Here is a 19,721-nt window from a genome sequence, read left to right as displayed (position 1 = left end):
TGCATTCTCTCTGGTTTATTCAGGTTCTTTAGGAAGAGTTCTGTTTGAAATTACAAAATGCACTGGTAGAAACAGCAGAGATAGAGAAAGAAATACAGGGAAAGGAAGAGATGGTCAGAGAAAGAGAGAAAGAGAGAAAGAGGGAGAGAGAGAAAGAAGGGATTTCATAGCCGGAATAAACGGGAATAACATCACCAGATTCAGGTTCAGGCAGCTCTTTACTCTCAAAGGGATTGTTTTTCATCAAGGAAAAGTTTTGTATTCCTTCTCCCCCTTTTTAAAATTCTTTTTTTTTTCTTTTTTTTTTTTCGTCATAATGTTAGTTAAAGTGTTATCTATCCTTGTTGCCCCACGGTTTTTTCTCCCCCCCTCCCCGTGAAATAACTGGCAAATATAACAAACAAACATTCTTTGATTTCATCACCAAAGTCATTTCCATTTTTGTCAGGATGATTTTTTTTTTTTCCCATTTTTAGTTTTTTTTTTCTTTTTTTGGTCAGATTTTTTTCCATTTTTTGTTTTTAAAAATAGAAGAAAAAAGAAACACGTTGCTCTTAAAAACATCTATCTATATATATATTTTTACATATATATACTTTTTTCTTTATATTTAATATTTTTTATTTTATTTTATTTTTTTTTTAATTCCTGAAGTTGACTTGTTACCCCACATAGTGGCATGCACATTGCACATGCAGATCTGTAATTAAATACTTCTCTTTTATCTTAAATTGCCATGTATGTTTATTTATTTTTTCCTCTTTTTTTCCCCCCCCAACTTGCCGAGTGAATCCTGTATGGTTTTCTACTGTGGCACTGGTTCGGTTTCTACTGGGTCGAGTGTTGGATGGCGCGCATGGTGATGAGATGGATGGTTGGGAGTTGCTTCAGAGTGTTTTCCCCAGTGCACCACTGCACCGACAACTCTTTCACCGCTACTCGGATCCTCCGAAGAGTCATTTAACCCCTTGTAGTACGTTTGTAACCAGTGGGTGGAGCCAGGCTCGGCCAGTGTGAGGCCACTTCCTGCTTTACTGTCAGCAATGGCAACTGAAACTTCTTTTCGAACACTAGTCGTACAAATCTCCAAACCTCCTCAGTTAACTTTTCCTCGATGTGTTCCATCTTTATTCGTCCAAAACAATCAATTAAAAAATTGCAGAGATAGAGAAGCTACCGTTAAACACTAAAGTGCTACACGCTACTACCAAGCTAAGCAATATCAACTCTTGTAGTTACATTTTCGCGTCCACGTCAGTTATGGCGGTCTGTCACCGTAGTTACGCCATTAATTTGACACAGAAGTCTAATCCGCCTATTAGATGTCTTAGGGCCCCTTTCTTTTTTTGCCCAGTTGCCTAAACGTGATACAGTGAAGTAGCAGATGGAGAATACGCATTAACTCACACTTTATCCACGACAGCGTCCAATAAAGAAAGTCTTATCCTAAGTACTAGTGTCTGCAAACACGTATCTAAATGTGGTTTTTGTTCGCAGCCCAAGTAGTAGCCTACCCACCAGTCACATTTGGGTAACGTAACGCGTCATCTATGTCGAGCAACTGTCTTAAACAAAGCTGCTTTAGAACTTTTTAAACGGTCATCTGAGTACAGCAGTAAATCTAGGCCCGGATATGATTTAACCTGACGTTCATGGCTACACCGGGCGCCTGCCTCATCGAAGGACAGCCCGTGGGTTCCCAGATTGAAGAGAAACCATATCGCCGCATGGTCCGTTCTTATTCATCAGTTAAATTCCCATTTAGCTATTCAAAGTGTCCCTAAACGTCTCCCAAATACAAATTTATAGTATTTCCAGAATTCAGTCTAAGCTACAAAGGTTTTAAAAAAAAAAGCACTCAGGGTGCTTTGGGAAGGATCGTCCAGCAGCGTCTGAGATGCCGATGCTTTGGGTGGGACACAGAGGACAAATCTTTAGGAAGCAACTCGTCTCCAGCGGGAAGGTGAAGGTGATGGAAATGCACGGAGAAGACAGAGAAGGAGGCAGAGAGGTGGATGGAAACGGAGAGACAGAGAGAGAGAGAGAGGGGCCCTCTGGGTTGCAGTGGCGACAGCGGGAGACACTCCGCCCTTGTCTCCGAGGAGTCAAGTCAACAAAAGCCAGCACGGGATCATGGAGGCGGACAGGTCTCAGGGGTACGGATTTAGATTCGCGCACAAGTCATTCTCCTTACAACTCTAAGCACTTCCTTAAGCAAATTAATTACAGAATTCACCTTTTAAGTGTTAGTGAGTTATTACATTCAGCTGGTGAAGCTTTAATAGAGCAGACACAAACAAACGAGCCCTGTGTGCTTCATTCATCTGTAGCTAACACCTCTCTGTGCATTAATACGAATACATATAAGGGCTTTGGCTGCGTTGGGCTTCTTTTTATAGTTCTTCTGCCCCCATGTGGCCCAAAAGTAGTTGCTGATAATTATTTTTCAAAAACTTTGTTCACACTTGAATGAACAAAATAATATCAGGACAAAAATATTGTGAATCTGTGATAGATTTTTTGTGTGTGTGTGTGTGTGCAGCCCTGACACCTGCTGGCCTCCACAAAGAACTGACAAACACACTCAGTCTCTACATACACCACATACCTATGGCAACGAGTGAAGACGGCGAAAGCTCAATCCCACCACCTTGTGTGCACTTATGGTACGGACGGGGAAAAAAAATAAAAAATCAGAAAAAATCAAAGTGGATGAGCCGCAGAATGAATGGACGTGAGACGAACACGATGAAGTTGTTCAGAAACTTTATGGGTTATATACACAAGAATTACACAAGAGCCAAAATGTACATCAGGTGGCATGGGAGAGAGGGTGAGGACGGGTGAAACAAAAATGATTATGGAACAACAACAACAACAACAACCCCCCGCCCCCTCCTCTCCTTCCACATGCAAACACTTACACGCCCCTCCCATCTATCTGCGCCAAGAGAAGATGGCGACGAGGACGTTGATGGACTCAGATGGAGAAAGTGTCGTGTCCTGTACAGTGTAAGGCACTGAGGGCTTACCTACTGTAGCTGATGGTGTCAGGACACACACACACAGACACACACACACACAGAATTAGCGCTGAAACGATTAGTTGAATTAATCAATAAAACAGTAATAATATTAACTCTCATCTAGTTCCAGGAGGATTTAAAACTTTCATTTTTTACAGTGCAAAAACAGCGTCACTAGAAAGAAGCAAAATATTCTTATATTCAATCAAATCATTTTGTATTAAGAAAAAAAAACGCCAATGGGTTAAGCTTTTTTTTTGCTTGACAAAAAGTCTCAAAAAGTTCTTATCTTATCTCTGAACAAAATATAACATGTTTTTCTTTGTTACAACGGCTTTTTGCTTTCTTGATTTTTTTTTGCAGTGTAATAAATCAAAAGAATATTCTTAAACTCTTTATGTTTTATTTTCTAGATTGCATATTCGGACGTAAATTGAAATGCTCGCAGTCTGTAGCGTTTTCTAGTTTCACTTACTTTCACATTACGATAAATGTTCTTTATGTAGCGTACAACTATAAAATACTACAGGAGGTATAAAGTTCTGTCGTAAATCTCTATAACTTATAAACTTATTAACTCTATAACGTAAATATGCTCTAAAACACTCTCCTAAATCCTAAAATACATGTAAAAAAATCGTATTTTATTATTGGTTAACTGATTAATCGCACTAATCAGATTCAGCCCCTAAACACACACACACACACACACACACTTTCGCACACATCCACAGAGTAAATGTCTCGCTGTCGCAGCAGCAGCCCTGCCCCCCTCCCCTCAAAGTGGGACCAGTGGCGGTGATAGAAATGGTTTTTCTGAGCGTGAGGATGAGCCTGAACAGTGCTCCAGTGCCATTGTGAAATTGTGTATTAACATCACCGAGACCTCTGTCGCTGCAAACTCCCACCCTCCACCACCAACACCCCAAAACAGTACCCTCCCTGCCCCTTCCCTCCCCCCGGCCCAACTCTCTAAAATCCAAAAAGAAAAAATCATTTAAATCTCTCTCTCATTGCCTTGTTACCCTCCCTCCCCGCCTCTCTTGACCCTCGACACACACACGCATGCACACATCTAGTGCTGTACAAAGGGGAGACCACAGTGTGGCTTCAGCTACATAAGCACAACTTTTGGCAGCACTACTGTACATTAAAACCCACCGTGTAGTATTTTAACATTTCTTTTTTTTTTCTTTTAAAGAGAGCCCTTAAACGCGTTTTTTTTTCCCCTTTTTTTCTTCTTTTGTCGTCACATTGCCTCACGACTGACCCACTGACACAATTTCACAGCCGACTGAGTGGATGGGTTGGCGTGTTTGGTAGTTTTTCCTCCGTCCCAGAAGGAAAAAAATAAAAAAAAAAAAAAAATAAAATGATTAGTCAGACCCAACGGTGACGGATGCCGAAGGTGAAGGCAGGAAGCAGATGTGGAGGGAAGTGATGACGTAAAATCTTGCGTCCCCCCGCCCCCTCCCCGCCCCGAAACCCTGTTCAAAATAAATAAATAAGTGAAACAACAACAACAACAACAAGAACAACAACCGAAACAAAGATCCGATGCTCACTTTCCTTCCGAAAGAATGTGATTTGTCTGAAAGCACACACACAACATGCTTTCATATCAGGGCAGTATTGTGTGTCGGCCATTTTGGATCCGCTGTTACAATTCTGGACAAGCGAGTGATGTCATGGAGCCAAAATGGAGGAGGATACATATGTATTTATATATATTTTGTCTTTTTCCTGCATGTTCTGCTTGCTTTTTGAGCGTTGATGGGGAGGTGAGCGGTCATGTGGGTTAGTGAAAGGAGAAGGCGGGGTGGGGTGGGGTGGGGGTTCACCATTACAGCGTCTGACGCCATGCCAGGTAAAACCATACAATAACTCAATCCAAGGCCGGCTTGTTTTGTAGCTGACTCTTCCCTACGTTGTCTAACTACCTAGCTACCTAACTCTATAGGGACCTGAGAAGTAAGCGAACGGCTTTCCACCTCTGTAAACCTCTCACTACACCGCCTGAAACTGGACCTAGGACATCTCTGAGATGGACACAAAATGGCACCACGTTTTTTTTAAAAGTCAAGAAGGGCTAGCCAGCTAGCAGGAACCCCCGGAAACGACGGTCACTTGAGTCTTGAGGCTCTGATCGCTAGGATTTTTGGCAACTTTTACAAAAAAAACAAAAAAACCCCAAAGTGTTTGAATGGACGTTTTAAACACCCATCCCGGATGTGGTACTGATTTTCCCTGCGTCGACTCCTTTTTGACTTCTTTCCTCGCCGCGGCCCAGTCTCGATATCTCCCATTTCTACGCTAGCGCGGGAGCCTAGGTGGGACTCAACTTTTAAGGCGTAGCGTGGTTGATCTCATCTATTACAGAGGGTAAAGATGGACAAGATGTGGGGTAAGATGTAGGTGGGGGGTGGGGGGGGCAGGTGATGGATGTGACTTGGATACAGAAGGCACTGTGGCTCTGTAGGGGGCTAATTTTGGGGGGGGGGAAGAACCCCCACCCCCCCCGCCGTGACCTCTCTTGATGGAAGGTGAGGACAGAGGGGTTTCTGGTATGCGCCCCCTTCACTCCCGCCAAACAAATCCACAAAAACCAAAAGCCGACCCTATTCCCCTTCGTTGCCCTACGCTGCTATGCTCATCTACTAGGTCTGGAGGCAAAGAGAAACAAAACAAAAACAGACAGGAATCTATGAGGGTGGGTGGGGGGGGTTGCGATGTGAAGTGACGCCTTAAAAACTAGTGTCGATCTTCCTGTGTTCTCAGATCCCCGTGTTTTTTTTTTTGTGTTTGTTTTTTTTTGTTTGTTTTCTGTTTTACAGTACCACAGCGTGTAGCAGTTTCTCCTCTGAAATAATATGACGAGGATGATGCTTGATGAGGTCTGCATAGAAGTCAAAACACGTGGACTGGGGTTTCGTTTTCTGGCTTTTGCAACTTTGCGAAGAAAACTGCGACGAGGCTTCAGGAGCAGCGTGTCTCATGGACGTGATCCGTGTGCAAAATAAATAAATATCCCAAGCTTTAATTATACTATCTGTATCTATAACTACATCTACGGTATCATATATCTAGAGATTTATCTGCAGGTAATCAACTATATTTATCTATAATTCATCATTTTGTCCTAGAGTTATTGAATATTTAATAATAGCTGCCCCCTCATTAAGGATGAAGTTATTAGTCCTAAGTGTTTCTGTTCTGTAAAGCATCTGCATCTTAGTCGTCACTCACTACAGCCGAGCTGAAAGAAGAGAGCGAGCGGACAGAAATAAAGACGGATGAGGACGTCGGCGGCGCTGTTGAAATGTGGTTTGGCAGAGAAGGATTCAGCTTTGCTACAACCTAAGTATTGGATATGGGGGTTGGTTTTGGTGATTGGTGTTCTCTGGTCATCCAGAACCTGAGAGAAGGGGGCTGGAGAACGGGGTTGGATTTCGGCGGAGGGTGGGAGTGGGGGGGGGGTGGGAGCAGGGGGGTCAGCGTTGGCACGGACCAAAGGGACAGATAACGGACAGATATGGCATCTCTCAGACTCCGTCCGTGTCTCCAGGCTCCAGACAGGTCTAGAAACTAGGACGAGGCCCGGAGGCTGTCCCCGTAAAACACAAAACAAAACAGGAAAAAAAAAAAAAAAAGGGCTGGATGAATAATGTGTGCTGACAACTGCCCCCTGGTGGAATATTAAGAGAACGACACCATGTAATACTGACTGACACCAACACTTTTCCGCCAATACTGCGCTGTGTTTAGCCGGGTTTACGTGAAGACTTTATTCTAATTCCGACTGAAGGTTTCAGGTCAGCTGTTTACATGTGAGGTGGTCTATTCTGATCTGATATTTACCACTTCTTTTTTAATCGGAACGACTGTTTTGCAGACGTGTGATGTGCGCAGATCGATGTGACGTGACTGATCTCTCGTCTAATCAGCATCGTAGTTGCCATTGTTCTTAAACTTTGGAAAGTTTGTGGGCTCACATCCGCTTTTGCTATTGTGTTCTTTATCTTTATAGTCTTCAAGGTTTCCCAGTGATTCCGAAATTGGTCTACGACTTGGTCTATCTCGGCTTGAATTAATTTTTGATGGACCTTTTTAAACAGTTGAGTATTTCTATTTTTTTTTCTGCCCGTCGTTATTAAAAACAAACTCTGTGGAGCTGTAGATCAGTCGAGGAAACGAACGCCACTGCGCATTTACACTTTTGATCAGTTTGGGAAAGGGAATATTGAAACCAGATTAAATTTCCTGTTTATTCAGATTGGGGTGTTTATACGGAACACTTTCATTCAGTTTGGGCTTCTACATCCGAATAGTTGGCTCCATGTAAACCCAGCTACACAGTCTAAACAGAGAGATTCACCGATTTATTTATTTTTTTTTTTCAGATGCAAGTGTATCTGTCACTTTCATGCTAGCAATAAACTGCTCTACCCCTCACTCTGTGCATGAGTTATTGATCTTTGGGTTGGCTTGACAAAGTGTACTGACCCCGCGAATCACCGCGGGTCTTAAGATACAGAGACGCCCCTGACCTCCACCTCCACTGCAATTCTTGAGAGAGACAGAGAGAAAGAATGTTAACCTTAAGAGTTGCGTTACAACACGCAATGCTGAAGAGTGAATGTTCCCGAAGCCCACCCCCAACACCCCCACCCACCCTTCGAAAGGTTGCACAAAGGCATCGGGAACCCAGTAAACGTCATTGTTGAAAGGGAGAGGGGTGGGATCGGGGCAGGGGGGAGATATAATAATAATTAAAACAAAAACGAAACATAACGGATGTAAACAAGATGGACGTAGCATACCTTAACTCCAAATAACATGACACCAATCTACAGCAACATTTGTAACAATCAATCAATCATCATCATCATCATTGTCATCATCATTTTTGCATTGACATTAATATCATTATTCATAAGACTTGTCATCATTAACAATAATAAATGAATAAAGTGTGGCAAGAGGTTCGCTTCTCTCCGCTCCATCTCCCTCTCGTTTCTCAAGCCCGACAGGAAACGGTTACCTCTGAGCGCGTGGCTTCCAAAGAGCCGCCCGTCGAAGCTCGTTTCAGGTAAAAACCAAGCAAAAAACAAAAAAAAAACCAACAAAACATTATTCACTTCTGAGACGTAAGAGAGGAGAGAGCCCGAAAGAAGAGAACTTCTTTTGTAAACCTAAATGCAAATTTCTTATAAAGCCCCCAGGTCCCACCCCGCCACACCGGTTAAGATTTCCTCTCTAGTATGTATTTAATCAATCATGCAGGTTTCCATCAAATTTTTGGACTCCGAAAAAGATCAAAGGAGGCTGAGCGAATGCAACAGAAGAACCAAGCTCCAATGTCTGAAGAAGAACAAGGAGAAGCAATCGATAGAAGAAATACTGAAGAAATTAGTCTTTTTCCCCCCATTCCCTCCTTTTCCTCTCCTCCTCCTCCTCCTCCTCCTCCGCCCCCATTCAACTGCGTGTCGCCATTTCCTGTCGGGTTCATCCTTCGAACACGAGTAACACGAGGAGGAAGGGGCTTGACAAAGTGTCCGGCTCCCTTCTCTAGTTACCTGAGCCCGCCGCTCGAGCACGTTTAGCTCAAACTGTGCCCTCAGCCCTTTTCTCCGCTCCCCGCCCCCCTTTCTACCTCCCACCCCTCCCCCCGCCCCCGCCCTCCCCCTAGCCGGTCAGCTGGACAGGAAGTGATGTCACAGCAGTTCCGTCAGCATTTAGTGAGTCTTTAACAGTAAACAGAGATGATAAAACTCATCGAATATCAGCCAGCGCTGTGATTGGCTGGTTTTTGCAGTATAGGCGGAGCTTCCTGGTTCTGTCCCTTGGAAAGGAAAAAGGTTAAAGATAAAGTGGTTGTTCTCCCTTTTTTTTTTTTTTTTTTCTTTTCATTGTCACGTAAAGTTTCGTTGTGTTCTTCATTGTTCAAGTTTGATTTTCTGGAGGCATAGCTTGGCATGTAAGGGTTAGGGGGTCCTGGCTTTTTATTGATTTATTTATCTTATATTCCTAGACTCGTCTGTCTAGCAGAGTCAGAGCGGTGGACTCTGGGTTCCAGCTAATTTTCAGGCTTTTGCAGCAGTAGTCTGGCCAGCGACAGATAGCACGCGGCTGAGCAATCAGGCGTCCGTCCGGGAGAGGTGCTTTCAGGCCTCGTAAACCGCGACGATCACAGCCCAGTTTTATAACCTCCCGCTGCTCACTTGCCTTCCGTTTCCGCGCGCTTCTCTCTTTCCCCGTGCGGCCCGGCCTTGATGGTCAAGGCCGGTTCTGGGAAGTGTAGTTCTGAGACTGGGAGAGGCAGAGGTAAACTGTGCCCCGGGTCGTCTTGGCTGTCTCTCTGTTTTTTTTTTCTTTTTTTTTTGTCCACGTGCTGCTCCGTCACCGATTCAAAGCGCGTGAAAGGCCATTTGCAGCACCGCCAACCCCCTCCCCTCCACCCCTTCCTCTTATTTAGAGTCTGAGGGGTGAAGGTAGAGGGTCTGGAGGGTATCTGACCCTTCCCTTCAACATTTCCACCGCCGCCGCCGCTTTATCAAAAAGTCTAAATGTCCGAGGCCAGAGCACTGGAGCCGTGTGTAGTTCTTCTCCCCTCCTGAGCTGATCCCTTGCTCTCTGCGGTCGCTAGCACCAGTCGTCCTCGTCTGTCTCGCTATAAGGTTCATGCAGGCCCTTGCGAGGCCCCCTGGCGTGAGGGGGCCGGTGGTGCGGGTGGGGCGGCGCCCCCGGCGGCCCCCTCCGGTGCGGGGAAGGCGAGGACGAGCGGTAGCCGTTGGGCACCCTTCGCGGGTGCGGGTGAGGGGGCGGAGGAGGCCCGTGGCGGGCAGTCCTAGGTGAGCGCGGGTGTGGGTGGGGGTTTCCTCCGTGCGGGTGCGGGTTGCCGTGGGAGAGGCTCTGCTCGTAGGCCGGGGGCTCGTGGTGCCGCTCGTACTCGTAATCTCTTTCGTAGAAGGGCCCGTTGCCCTCCAGGCTGTCCCCGGGCGGGGGCCCGCTCCAGCGGCCCCGGTGCGGGGACCTAGGCGAGCCGTGGACGGGCGAGCGCGGGGACTGGTGCCTGGGGGAGCGGGGCGAGCCGTGGCGGGACGACGAGCCCCCGTGGTGGGGGGAGCCGTGGCGCGACGGGGGCCGGTGGTGGTAGCCTCTGTCGTGGTCGGGCGGGGAGAAGTGTCGGGGGGAGGGGGAGCGCAGGCGGCCCGGCCCCGGGGGGCCGTAGCCGGGCTTGCGGACGGCCGGGGAGTAGGTGACATGCGGGCGCGGGACGGCGGGGGTCTGAGGCAGCTGGCGACGGCCTCTCCGCGGAGTGCTGGTCCCCGAGGTGGAGGGGACCGGGCTGCCGCTCACCGAGCTACTGCCCTACAGCAAAATGTAAACAAGGAAAATCAAAACGCACCACAACAACAACAGAGACCAGAGTAGAGCAGAGGGGCGGTAGATAGGTAGGTAGATAGGAAGGTAGATAGGAAGGTAGGTAGGTAGGTAGATAGATAGATAGATAGATAGATAGATAGATAGATATATAGATAGATAGATAGATAGATAGATAGATAGAAACACCATTGAAAATCATTTAAAACATAGCGATGAAGCAAAGAATTAACACCAAGAAGCCACACGTCACATTGAAGTAAAATGGACAGAGAGAGAAACAGTGACAAAGAAAAAAGTATAACACACACAAAAAAAAAAAGAGAGATTGATATTCATAAGTATGGCTCTGGAAATAACCCTGAGTGAACTCTTAGAGGATACATGCACAGTCCAGTTTACATCAATGTTGATATATATTTTTTTAAATAATTCACCTCACCTCAGAAGAGTTGTACCGGGATCATTACACACTAAAAACACAACTCATTTGATTTCAAGCAGCCGAATGTGAACGACTCATCCGGTAAAATGAAAGCAAAAACATATTTCCATGTTTATTCACTAACAAATAGAATAATAAAAGAATAAAATCATTGTAAAAGCCACTCCACATATCGTTAGCCTAATTTTACTGTTACAATATCAATAAAGTTTTTTCTTTTTCTTCCTAAAATTAGGCTAAGGATATATCAAAAATAAACAACGAAAAACAAATACATAAACCGTCCCTTCTAATTCACGGCCTGTGACGTCAGCCTTGGTATCTGTGGAGCCCACCTGTCTGTGACCCCGCCCGTCGGGCCCCTCGCTGGGCGACCGGGACCAGTGGCGGTCCTGGGAGTGCCTGTGGGGGTAGTCGTGGCGCTCGGGCCCGTAGCGCTCCTTGTCCATGGAGCCGTGGTGGTGGTGGTGGTGGTGGTGGTGGCGGCGGTCCTTGGTCCGGCCGCGGTCCCGCTCGCGCTCCTTGGGTGGCAGGTCGCCTGACTGCGTGGTGGTGCTGAGGTCTGTGCCCAGGCCTTGCAAGGAGATGTCTCAGTTTACATTTGCAAGCGCAAGGTGTAAGAAATAAGAGGCGGACGTGGCCGAGGTGGCGCGGCTGGCATAGGTTAACTGTTTTGAACGGCGTCGGTTTAATGATTTTTCTTTGAAATGTGAACGGCTGTGTTTACACGAGAGACAAATCGCCTTAAAAAATACATGATATCTTACTAATTATAAATATTTTTCTAACGGAGACCTAGCTACCACATCCTGTAACTATACTTGCAGAAGAAATGGACCCTCAAACTGATGGAGAGGTTAAGTATATGTACTTTATATTAAACTCGGCCTAGTGCTATTTATAAATATACACTATTATCATCATTTTGAATTCAATATTACGCTGTTCAAATAATGCACAGATTCAAATATTCTTTTTTTTTGCATGTGCAACAGTAGGGTGGCCGTGCAACGTGCCCGACTGGTACACACAATTATCAGATAAAGAAAAGTGTGCAATCAGCAGCGATGGGGCGGAGCCTACTTTGAACAAGGAGGCTAGTGTGGTGCTGTGTGAAACAGTGCGCTGCTGAGACAGCTCATGTATCGCGCGCGAATGAGTGAAGTGTTGACAGAAAGATAACATTTACTGCCTCCATTTATATTTTAAAAAAAAATATCCGCAGTACCTCTGCAGACCCCATAGGGGTCTCGCACTCCCTCTTGAAGACCAGTGCGCTAAAGGATCTGATCCAGGGCCGAGGACTGCACTATTTTGTGTATATGTGTATAAGTTATTATTTATAGATTTCCGCCCTGACGTTAGTTAAACCTGCGTAAAACTCAGATAAGAACTCTATACACCTGGAAGCTTCCACACGCACCACGATCTCTGGTAATGAAGGTAAATAAAGACGTCGGTGACTGAGGAAAAATATGTATATATATGATTTCTATATCACATCAGTGATCACACGCATGTACTCATATTAAATACTTTCATTTGTAAATTCTTATTTAGTTCTTTTTGTTAGTTAGCAGCTACAAGAACAGAATATTTTAAAAGGCTCTCATTACTAATGTATGGAAGCCCTAAGCGACCATGCATTCATACATATTATTTCCTGTTTTATCGAGATCTCAAGTTATTTATCTCATTATAAATAAAGTTGACCACCTCCAAGTGCAATCTCAACTCATCTTGGGGGTTTTCACACCTGTCTGTCACATGATCGGATCTTAATGCAAAATCTGAACCAGAGCTGCTGTTAAAAGTCACCTTGGAATTGGCTTCAGTTTTCAGACGTGGAGGCTACGTCCGTCTTTTCTATGCAGTTTATGTGCAAAACCCTTAAACCACCATCAGATCATCTTTCAAAGGAGAGAACGTACGAAATGAACGACTGCTTCTCATTCCTGCGCGTTTTTGAGAATCTTATCAACACACAAATCCGCTGTGACAACCGTACAGTCAGATGGAGAACGCCGAGCAGAGTAATTTAAAATCCCATCACCGCTACCGGGTCCACAAAGCCCAGCGGAGGACTTTCGATCAGATTGGAAAGCTCTCCAATTACAAAAGCCTCCTAGAGTTTAACTGTGGCTGCCTCGTTTGGATTAGTTTTCCAGCTGAAGCATGCAATTTGCACTCCCCAATTAGTGTTGAAGTGGGCTTTCTCTTTGCCTGGTGCTATGTTCAAGGACCTCCTCGTGAAAGTGTTGATCCGTTAATGTGCTGTTCTCTTAACTCTACATGAACACAGATTGCTAACTGACTCAGTGACTGTAAACCGAAATCGGTGTGTGCACAACAGCAAGTTTTATTTGAGATTCGTGAATTATGTTCGTATGGTTGGCATTTTTTTTCCCCCGCTCCAGTTTAATATCTAGAATACAGCAGACGTGTTATGTGGGACTCACCCGTGTCTGCGTCGGTGTATCTGGTCAGGGAGCGCTGCGAAGTGCGGTGACTTTTGTCCCTGTGCCTGCGTCCTCCTCCTCCGTGCCTCCCCTCCTCGGACACCACCCTCTCCAGGGAGTAGTCGTCCAGCCTCATGCTCCGGCCCGTACGCCCATGGACCAGGCTGGAGGTGGAGCGTCGCATGGGGCTGGTGTCGGTGATGGTCTGTGAGGGCAATGGGAGGAGAGCATAGAGGGACATCGAGCCGAATGCAGGGGTGAAGGGGTGAAGGGAAAAGAGATAAACAATAGTGGGGGGAGGAGAGAAAAAAGAAAAAGAGGAGAAAAGAAGTGAGAATTATTGCATCTTGACTGGCTGGAGTGTATCCTCAGACGGACGACACTTGGAAATCTGATTTTCCCTAGGCGTGTGACGCTAGTACGGAGCTGCACATTCCTGTTGTGCGTTCATGTGTGTGTCCTGTATGTGCCTGTCAAACAGCAGTAATTCTACGTTTAGATTAGTGGCAGTTAATCACACCAAGACATTTCTCCAATGTCTTCTTTTCGAAGTAGAAATGATTAGCTTGTTTTATTATAATTTTGACCCATGTATTAAGTCACATAGCGACTAACGGTGCTGTCAAGACCCACAGCCCCTGGAGTTCCCTAACTACCAAGGTACCTTCGATAATATGAAACAGCACATGATACCATGCCGCTACACTGAAAACCACGGAGGAATGAAACAGACAGCGATTTCAAACAGGGAACTGACAGGGGTCGGGGGAGAAGAGAGAGGCAGCTAGACAGAGAACAAGCGTGAAGGAGGGCTGTAAAAACCATGCCTCACATGCACAAGGCAGAGGGGCCTAGTGGACTTGTCCTCCGAGCGGCCGTATTTCATTTACATCACACTCAGGCTGGAAAGCCATCAAAGATGGTTGTTTTACGTCATTAGAAACAGAATGTGCACATCGATTTTTAAGTTCGTTTGACTTGTGCGAACTAGTTAAAGTTCAGAGTACAGTTAGATTGACCATTAACAACCCATTAGCATAGTGTCAGGTACGCCCCCTGGTCCGTGCCTGCTTTGGGTCACTGAATTGTCATTTTAAAATTCAAAAATTAAAATTAAAATTCAAGGCATTTTTCCTTCACCGCAGTGGAGAAGGGATAGACAAAACTGGTAGATTTTCATTTGCTTCATCTGCTTTTAAAAAGAAAAAATAAAGTCGTTAGAAGACAGAAAAAGAGAAGCTAAAATGACTTTGGAACCCTACTCTGATGTGATTTTTGACATGGCAAAACAAAGCTTGTCATCTGCAGAAATCTCTGGACGCTTATCAGTAATGATGGCTAGTAGCTAACTACTCCCTGATTATATGTGGTTATTTTTCTTTTTTTTTTCCTGAAATGAGCAGCTTAGTTTTTCTACAGTCACGTCCTCTTCATCGAGACTTTTATTGTTTCGTAAAGCATCGCACTGATCCATGTCCATCAACTTCTGTAACACAGCGCTGTCCTCATATGTGCTCTTACTTTGAAAACGACAACTTCCGGTCGCACAATATAAAAACAAGCGCTTTTTTTTGTCTTCCAACTATTTTATTTTTGTTTTAAGAAACATAAAAAGCAAAAGTTTTTTTTTGTAATCCTTTCTCGACTCTGATAAAGAAAAATGCGTGAATTTCAATTTTAATTTATTTGAATTTTAAAAGGAAAATCAGATAATCACTCATTTTTGTTTTTTAAAGTCCATTTCTGAACTGAAAATCCAATGACCAAAACATACACGGACCCACCACGTAGGTCTGGTTCACAGTCAACGCCAGCGATGCACTTCCGTTCATAGTGTAAACAGTTGACGCGAGACGCATGGTCCATACGTGGAATGTGGCACCGCCCACACACCAGGGGGCAGCAACAGTGCCAGAGTAGTTTATTTAGATATTATTATCCCTATAAACAGCTCTTAAGTGAAGTCGCATTAAAAAAAAAAAAAAAAAATATCTGCTGTGTTCAAATTCAATTCAATTGTTGATCAATCGGTCCTGGCAAAATGAATGTTTTTGCAGGCGCAATAAGACGCGCACCCACCTTGTTTATGCCAACCGAATTTGTCCTTCACATTATTTCCAGTCTCTTTTATTGACACTTTCAATGCTCTTTCCCATCGTGGCAGCAATTTCTATTCACGCATTCTCCATGCATGTGGCCAAGTTTACATAGTTTCTCCGCCTCTCCCGTTATGTTTACAACAGTCTTCTTCTGTTGTATAGCGAAGTGGTTAATAAGTTCATTACATGCATTTAGCGCCTCACATGGTGACGGACTGTAATACACGCGTCGCTGAGTCGCGTTCTCAAAATTCTGCCTGCACATCTGCATCATGGCGTCGCTCGCGTTGACTACGAACCGGACCTAAGGAATGAAGCTCATTGGTGGGACAAATAAAGCCCTAGTTATGATCATTAATAAGAATTATAGATAAGTGGTTCTGCTAAACATATTGAATATTTATAATATCTTTGTAGTTCTGCTTGTCAAGAATAGGAAAAATAATTTAAGTATTCTTGTGTTTTCAAAGTTTCCAAATGTGCATACACAATATTTCCCAAGTATGATGTAAACCGGATATGGACACCATGAGGAAAAGACAGACCATCATTCCTTAACCTTAGACCCTGATCAAAAGCTCTGCAAGAACCCAACAGGAAGATGCTAAAACGCTGATAACTCTACTCTAAAATAATTTTAGAGCTGTTTAGGCATAATGTAAAGTTTTTCTAGCAGTCCAAATGTCAAAACCTACTGATTTGTGATCAAAGTGATGTGTATCTGGAGTATTGTAAGGATGTGGTTACAGCAGCCTCTTTTAATGAATTTATGAAAAACGTCTAACCTTTAAGCTAACAGCTAAACAGAACAACATGTCATGCAGAGTAACTGACTTCCGCTGTATATATGTATCATATAACAACCACATAGGAGGTTCTGCTTGGTTTTCATGCTGGGTTCATTGTCAGGCTCTTCTGACCAGGACAGGACCCTGCTGACACCCGATGCCAACACCCGCTCCCCTCTCCTTTCCCTCCAACACATCAGGAAGCTTCACATCGCCCTGACGATAAAGCACATGTCAGTCTGCAAGCGGCAGGTCGGCCACAAGACACCAACACATGAGGATTCACCGTCCCGAGAGGAGCTGCAGTACACACAAAAAGGAGTCTGTACACTCTCTGAGCAGTACAACGCAAGCCATGCACGTCCTCTGGGTAGCCGGCAGCACTAAACATACACTTATTATACCGACACACACACACACACACACAAACACAAACACAAACACACACACATTTGAAAAGATTGTGCTACTTCGCACAATTTGCTCACAAGTTTCTTTCTTTTATTCTTGTGTGGCATACAGGGATGAAATAAGAAATTTTACAACAAATTATTTGGTCAACACAAATAGTAATAAGCAACAAAGATAAACCAGTCAGTTTTGAATTTGATGGCAGTTTAACTTCTACAGCACAGCAAGAAAAAACAGCATGTATGTATTACTATACTGCTCTTTGTGGAAGAGAAATTGATTCTTAAGCGCTGAAAAACTAGTTTGTGCATTTGTGTCTTTTAGGCTGGATTGCTGTTGTTCATATGAATCATATTTCTCCAGTGTCTTAAAGACCTTATCATCGATATGGCTTCACTTTGGTGATTAAAAGAAAAGTGAGACAATCATCACAACGGGCACACTTGATATCAGATAAGATTATTATGTAATCCATCATCAGTTTCAGCCTGGATAACATTATGTGTTAGACTAAACTGTGACTGAAATTACGTTAAGTTAATCATTATTTGGGGGATTCTTGTTACATGTTGATGCTAATGCTAACCGTTAGCTAACGCAACGTGTTTCAGGGGTTTCCATGCTTAAGTTGCTTTGGTGCCTTACCCTCCACAGTGGTTCTGCCTACTTCTGGCAATATCTTTGTTGGATAGACTTTGTCCCCTCTGTGTCCTCCTTTGGTCAAATCAGTCAGAGTCAACTTTTTAAAATAACACTCACTGTCTCAGAGAGTGAGTGTATTAGTATAATCTCTAAAATATACCCTTTCCTCATCCATTCTTGCCAAAACAGTCCATTGAAATATGGTAACCGGGGTACAGTGTTTGAGATGTTTTGCCTCCAGCTAAGCCCCGCCTCTCAAAAAAACGTCACACTGTTTACAAACTGTGAAGGGGTCTATAGTTAGGTCTGGACTGAACCGCCCCTGTATAGCATGTGTGCCCCTTTCTTTTTCCCCCTTCCTACCATCCTCATGGTCACAACAAAGAGAAAAAGTCTGACGGCGTGTGACTGTGAAAAAGCCTTTGGGTCAATTATTACAGTTTTTGTTTCAAAATTCATTGCATATTTTATACTGTTCAAGCACAAAGTGCATGAGTGACTCAAGAAAGTCAAAACAAGGACCGGTTATATGCAAAAAAAAAAAAAAAAAAGTTAGTTAGAAAGGGACTTTAAGTTCTTAACTGCATGTACATGTTTATTGTTTTTCTTTAAATATTTTTTTCCATTATTGTTTCATTTAATGGTTACATTTCAAACTCTCCTGTGCACAGTCCCTTAAACCACATGCAATTGGGATAGATTAAAGGATCATCTTATTTTTTAGTATGACCATTTTAACTAATGTGCCATACCACGCTCATTTAAGGGTTGGACTTGTTTTCTATTGAGCAGCGAATACAAAGTTGCTTAGCTAAGCTTAAATTTAACTGAGATAATCACAGGCTCCATGCATAACCTCAAACATATTACAAGATTATGATCCTGGTGGTTAGTGTGTCCAATGCAGCTGTTGGTTGAATCTGTTTTTTATGCACCCTTCCTTCCTAGCTATAAGTTATTAACTGAAGAGTTACAAACACTGACCAATAACCTTAATAATGCTGGACACGAAAACAGCCGCATCATGAACGTCACGTTCACTCCATGTCCTAAGCTGCCGAGTTAACATCCTCGAACTCAACTAACACTTTTGGAACATCGCTTCCTCTCACATCCACCGTCAGACTTATGCCACGTCATGCATGACTAATGACATGCCGGCGCGCTGCCAGTCCCCGGTTCAGGCCAACAGTCACATATCAGGGCAGTCCATGCTTTGGTCATATGCTGTTGGCCTCTCAAACACAAGTGAAATGCACACGGTCACGCACAAACACGCACGCGCACACACACACACTCACACAGACAGATGCTGCGTACGAGCAGGAACTAGTGGCAAACTTTCACAAAGAGCAAACAATGGAGAGCAGAGCGACTTCAACACGAGCAAACACAGACGAGAGGGAGAGGAAGAAAGAAAGAGAGACAAGTTGATAGAATAAGAAGAGAGAAAAAGGGGGGAGGTAATTGAAGAAGATCTGAATAGTGACAACGTGGTCACGGTTAAAAGGTTGGAGTACCAGGTGGGAGGGTTCACGGCAGCTACATGTGAGGACACCAATCAGAAAGAAATAGTAATTCATTCAGGACACAGGCAATGGTCCAAAGTGGTTATACTGACTAAGAAGATCTGTTCACCCTAACATGTGACTCTAAACTGGACTTCAGTCTCCCTGGACTCCAACTCCTGTCATACACCAATCAGCCACAACATTATGACCACTGTCAGTGAATAACGTCGACCATCTCGTGACAATACGTGTCCACATCGTGTGGATGTTTCTTAGGGTTAAGGTTAGGGTTGTTTAGAAACTGCAATGAAAAGTTACATCTTTATTTTTACTTCTCTCATAATATGCTGTCTGCATTTGCTTATGAGACCCTTTAGTTCACATGAGTTCATAGCAAGTCAGGATGAGTTCAGCAGAAGTTCACTGAAAGTTTATGATAAGTACAACATTACGTTCAGTGCCTTCACCTCACTTAAACTTCGTCTTGACCTTTCGCATCTCCTTTCTGTGTAGAAGTAAGATGTAAGTAAGGGAAAGTACCTTTCCACCAGCTCCATGCGTAGTTGCACGAAACCACCGTGAGCGTGGACTATAAAACCTGTTGTTACCCCACATTTGGTGTGACATGCTCTTAGTGTTTCACTCTGTGGGCATGTCTCCTTCTGCGCAGAATATTTGCAAATAAACCAACAAAAGTGATCACTGAGTCTGAGTCATTACCAACGTCTCAACAACCCTCACGTGTTGACTTGTTCCACGACAACAACTACAAATCTGTGGGATGATCCACGGAGGACCCACCCCTCAACCCATAATACCCAAAGGCCCCCCACTAACAACATCCTGTTGTTAACACTTCTTGTGGGCTGAGTACACCGACCAGCCACAACATTAAAACCACTGACAGGAGAAGAAAACAAAATTGACCGTCTCGTGACAAATCAGTGTTCTGCTGTG

The 19,721-nt window shown here is 44.2% G+C and overlaps 1 protein-coding gene across 15 annotated transcripts in view; it reads right to left on the bottom strand.

Annotated features, from left to right (window-relative positions):
- Positions 1–7,164: 7,164 nt before the first annotated feature.
- Positions 7,165–19,721, bottom strand: part of cacna1ab (calcium channel, voltage-dependent, P/Q type, alpha 1A subunit, b) — a 135,307-nt gene continuing 122,750 nt past the window's right edge. For 11 of the 15 annotated variants that reach the window (XM_047577315.1, XM_047577318.1, XM_047577320.1 and 8 more), the window contains 3 exons: positions 13,314–13,518; positions 11,190–11,428; positions 7,165–10,397 (listed from right to left, as the gene is read on the bottom strand). In XM_047577315.1, the coding sequence (XP_047433271.1) occupies positions 9,669–10,397; positions 11,190–11,428; positions 13,314–13,518 (1,173 nt within the window). In that variant the 3' untranslated portion in view covers positions 7,165–9,668. The remainder of the gene's footprint in view (positions 10,398–11,189; positions 11,429–13,313; positions 13,519–19,721) is intronic. The other 4 variants (XM_047577317.1, XM_047577321.1, XM_047577330.1 and 1 more) reach the window with 2 other exon arrangements.

The sequence above is a fragment of the Mugil cephalus genome, chromosome 2, assembly GCF_022458985.1.
Source record: "Mugil cephalus isolate CIBA_MC_2020 chromosome 2, CIBA_Mcephalus_1.1, whole genome shotgun sequence".
Classification (NCBI taxonomy): Eukaryota; Metazoa; Chordata; class Actinopteri; order Mugiliformes; family Mugilidae; genus Mugil; species Mugil cephalus.
Note: the sequence above shows the minus strand (reverse complement) of the source record. Positions and strands in the feature narration are given on the sequence as shown.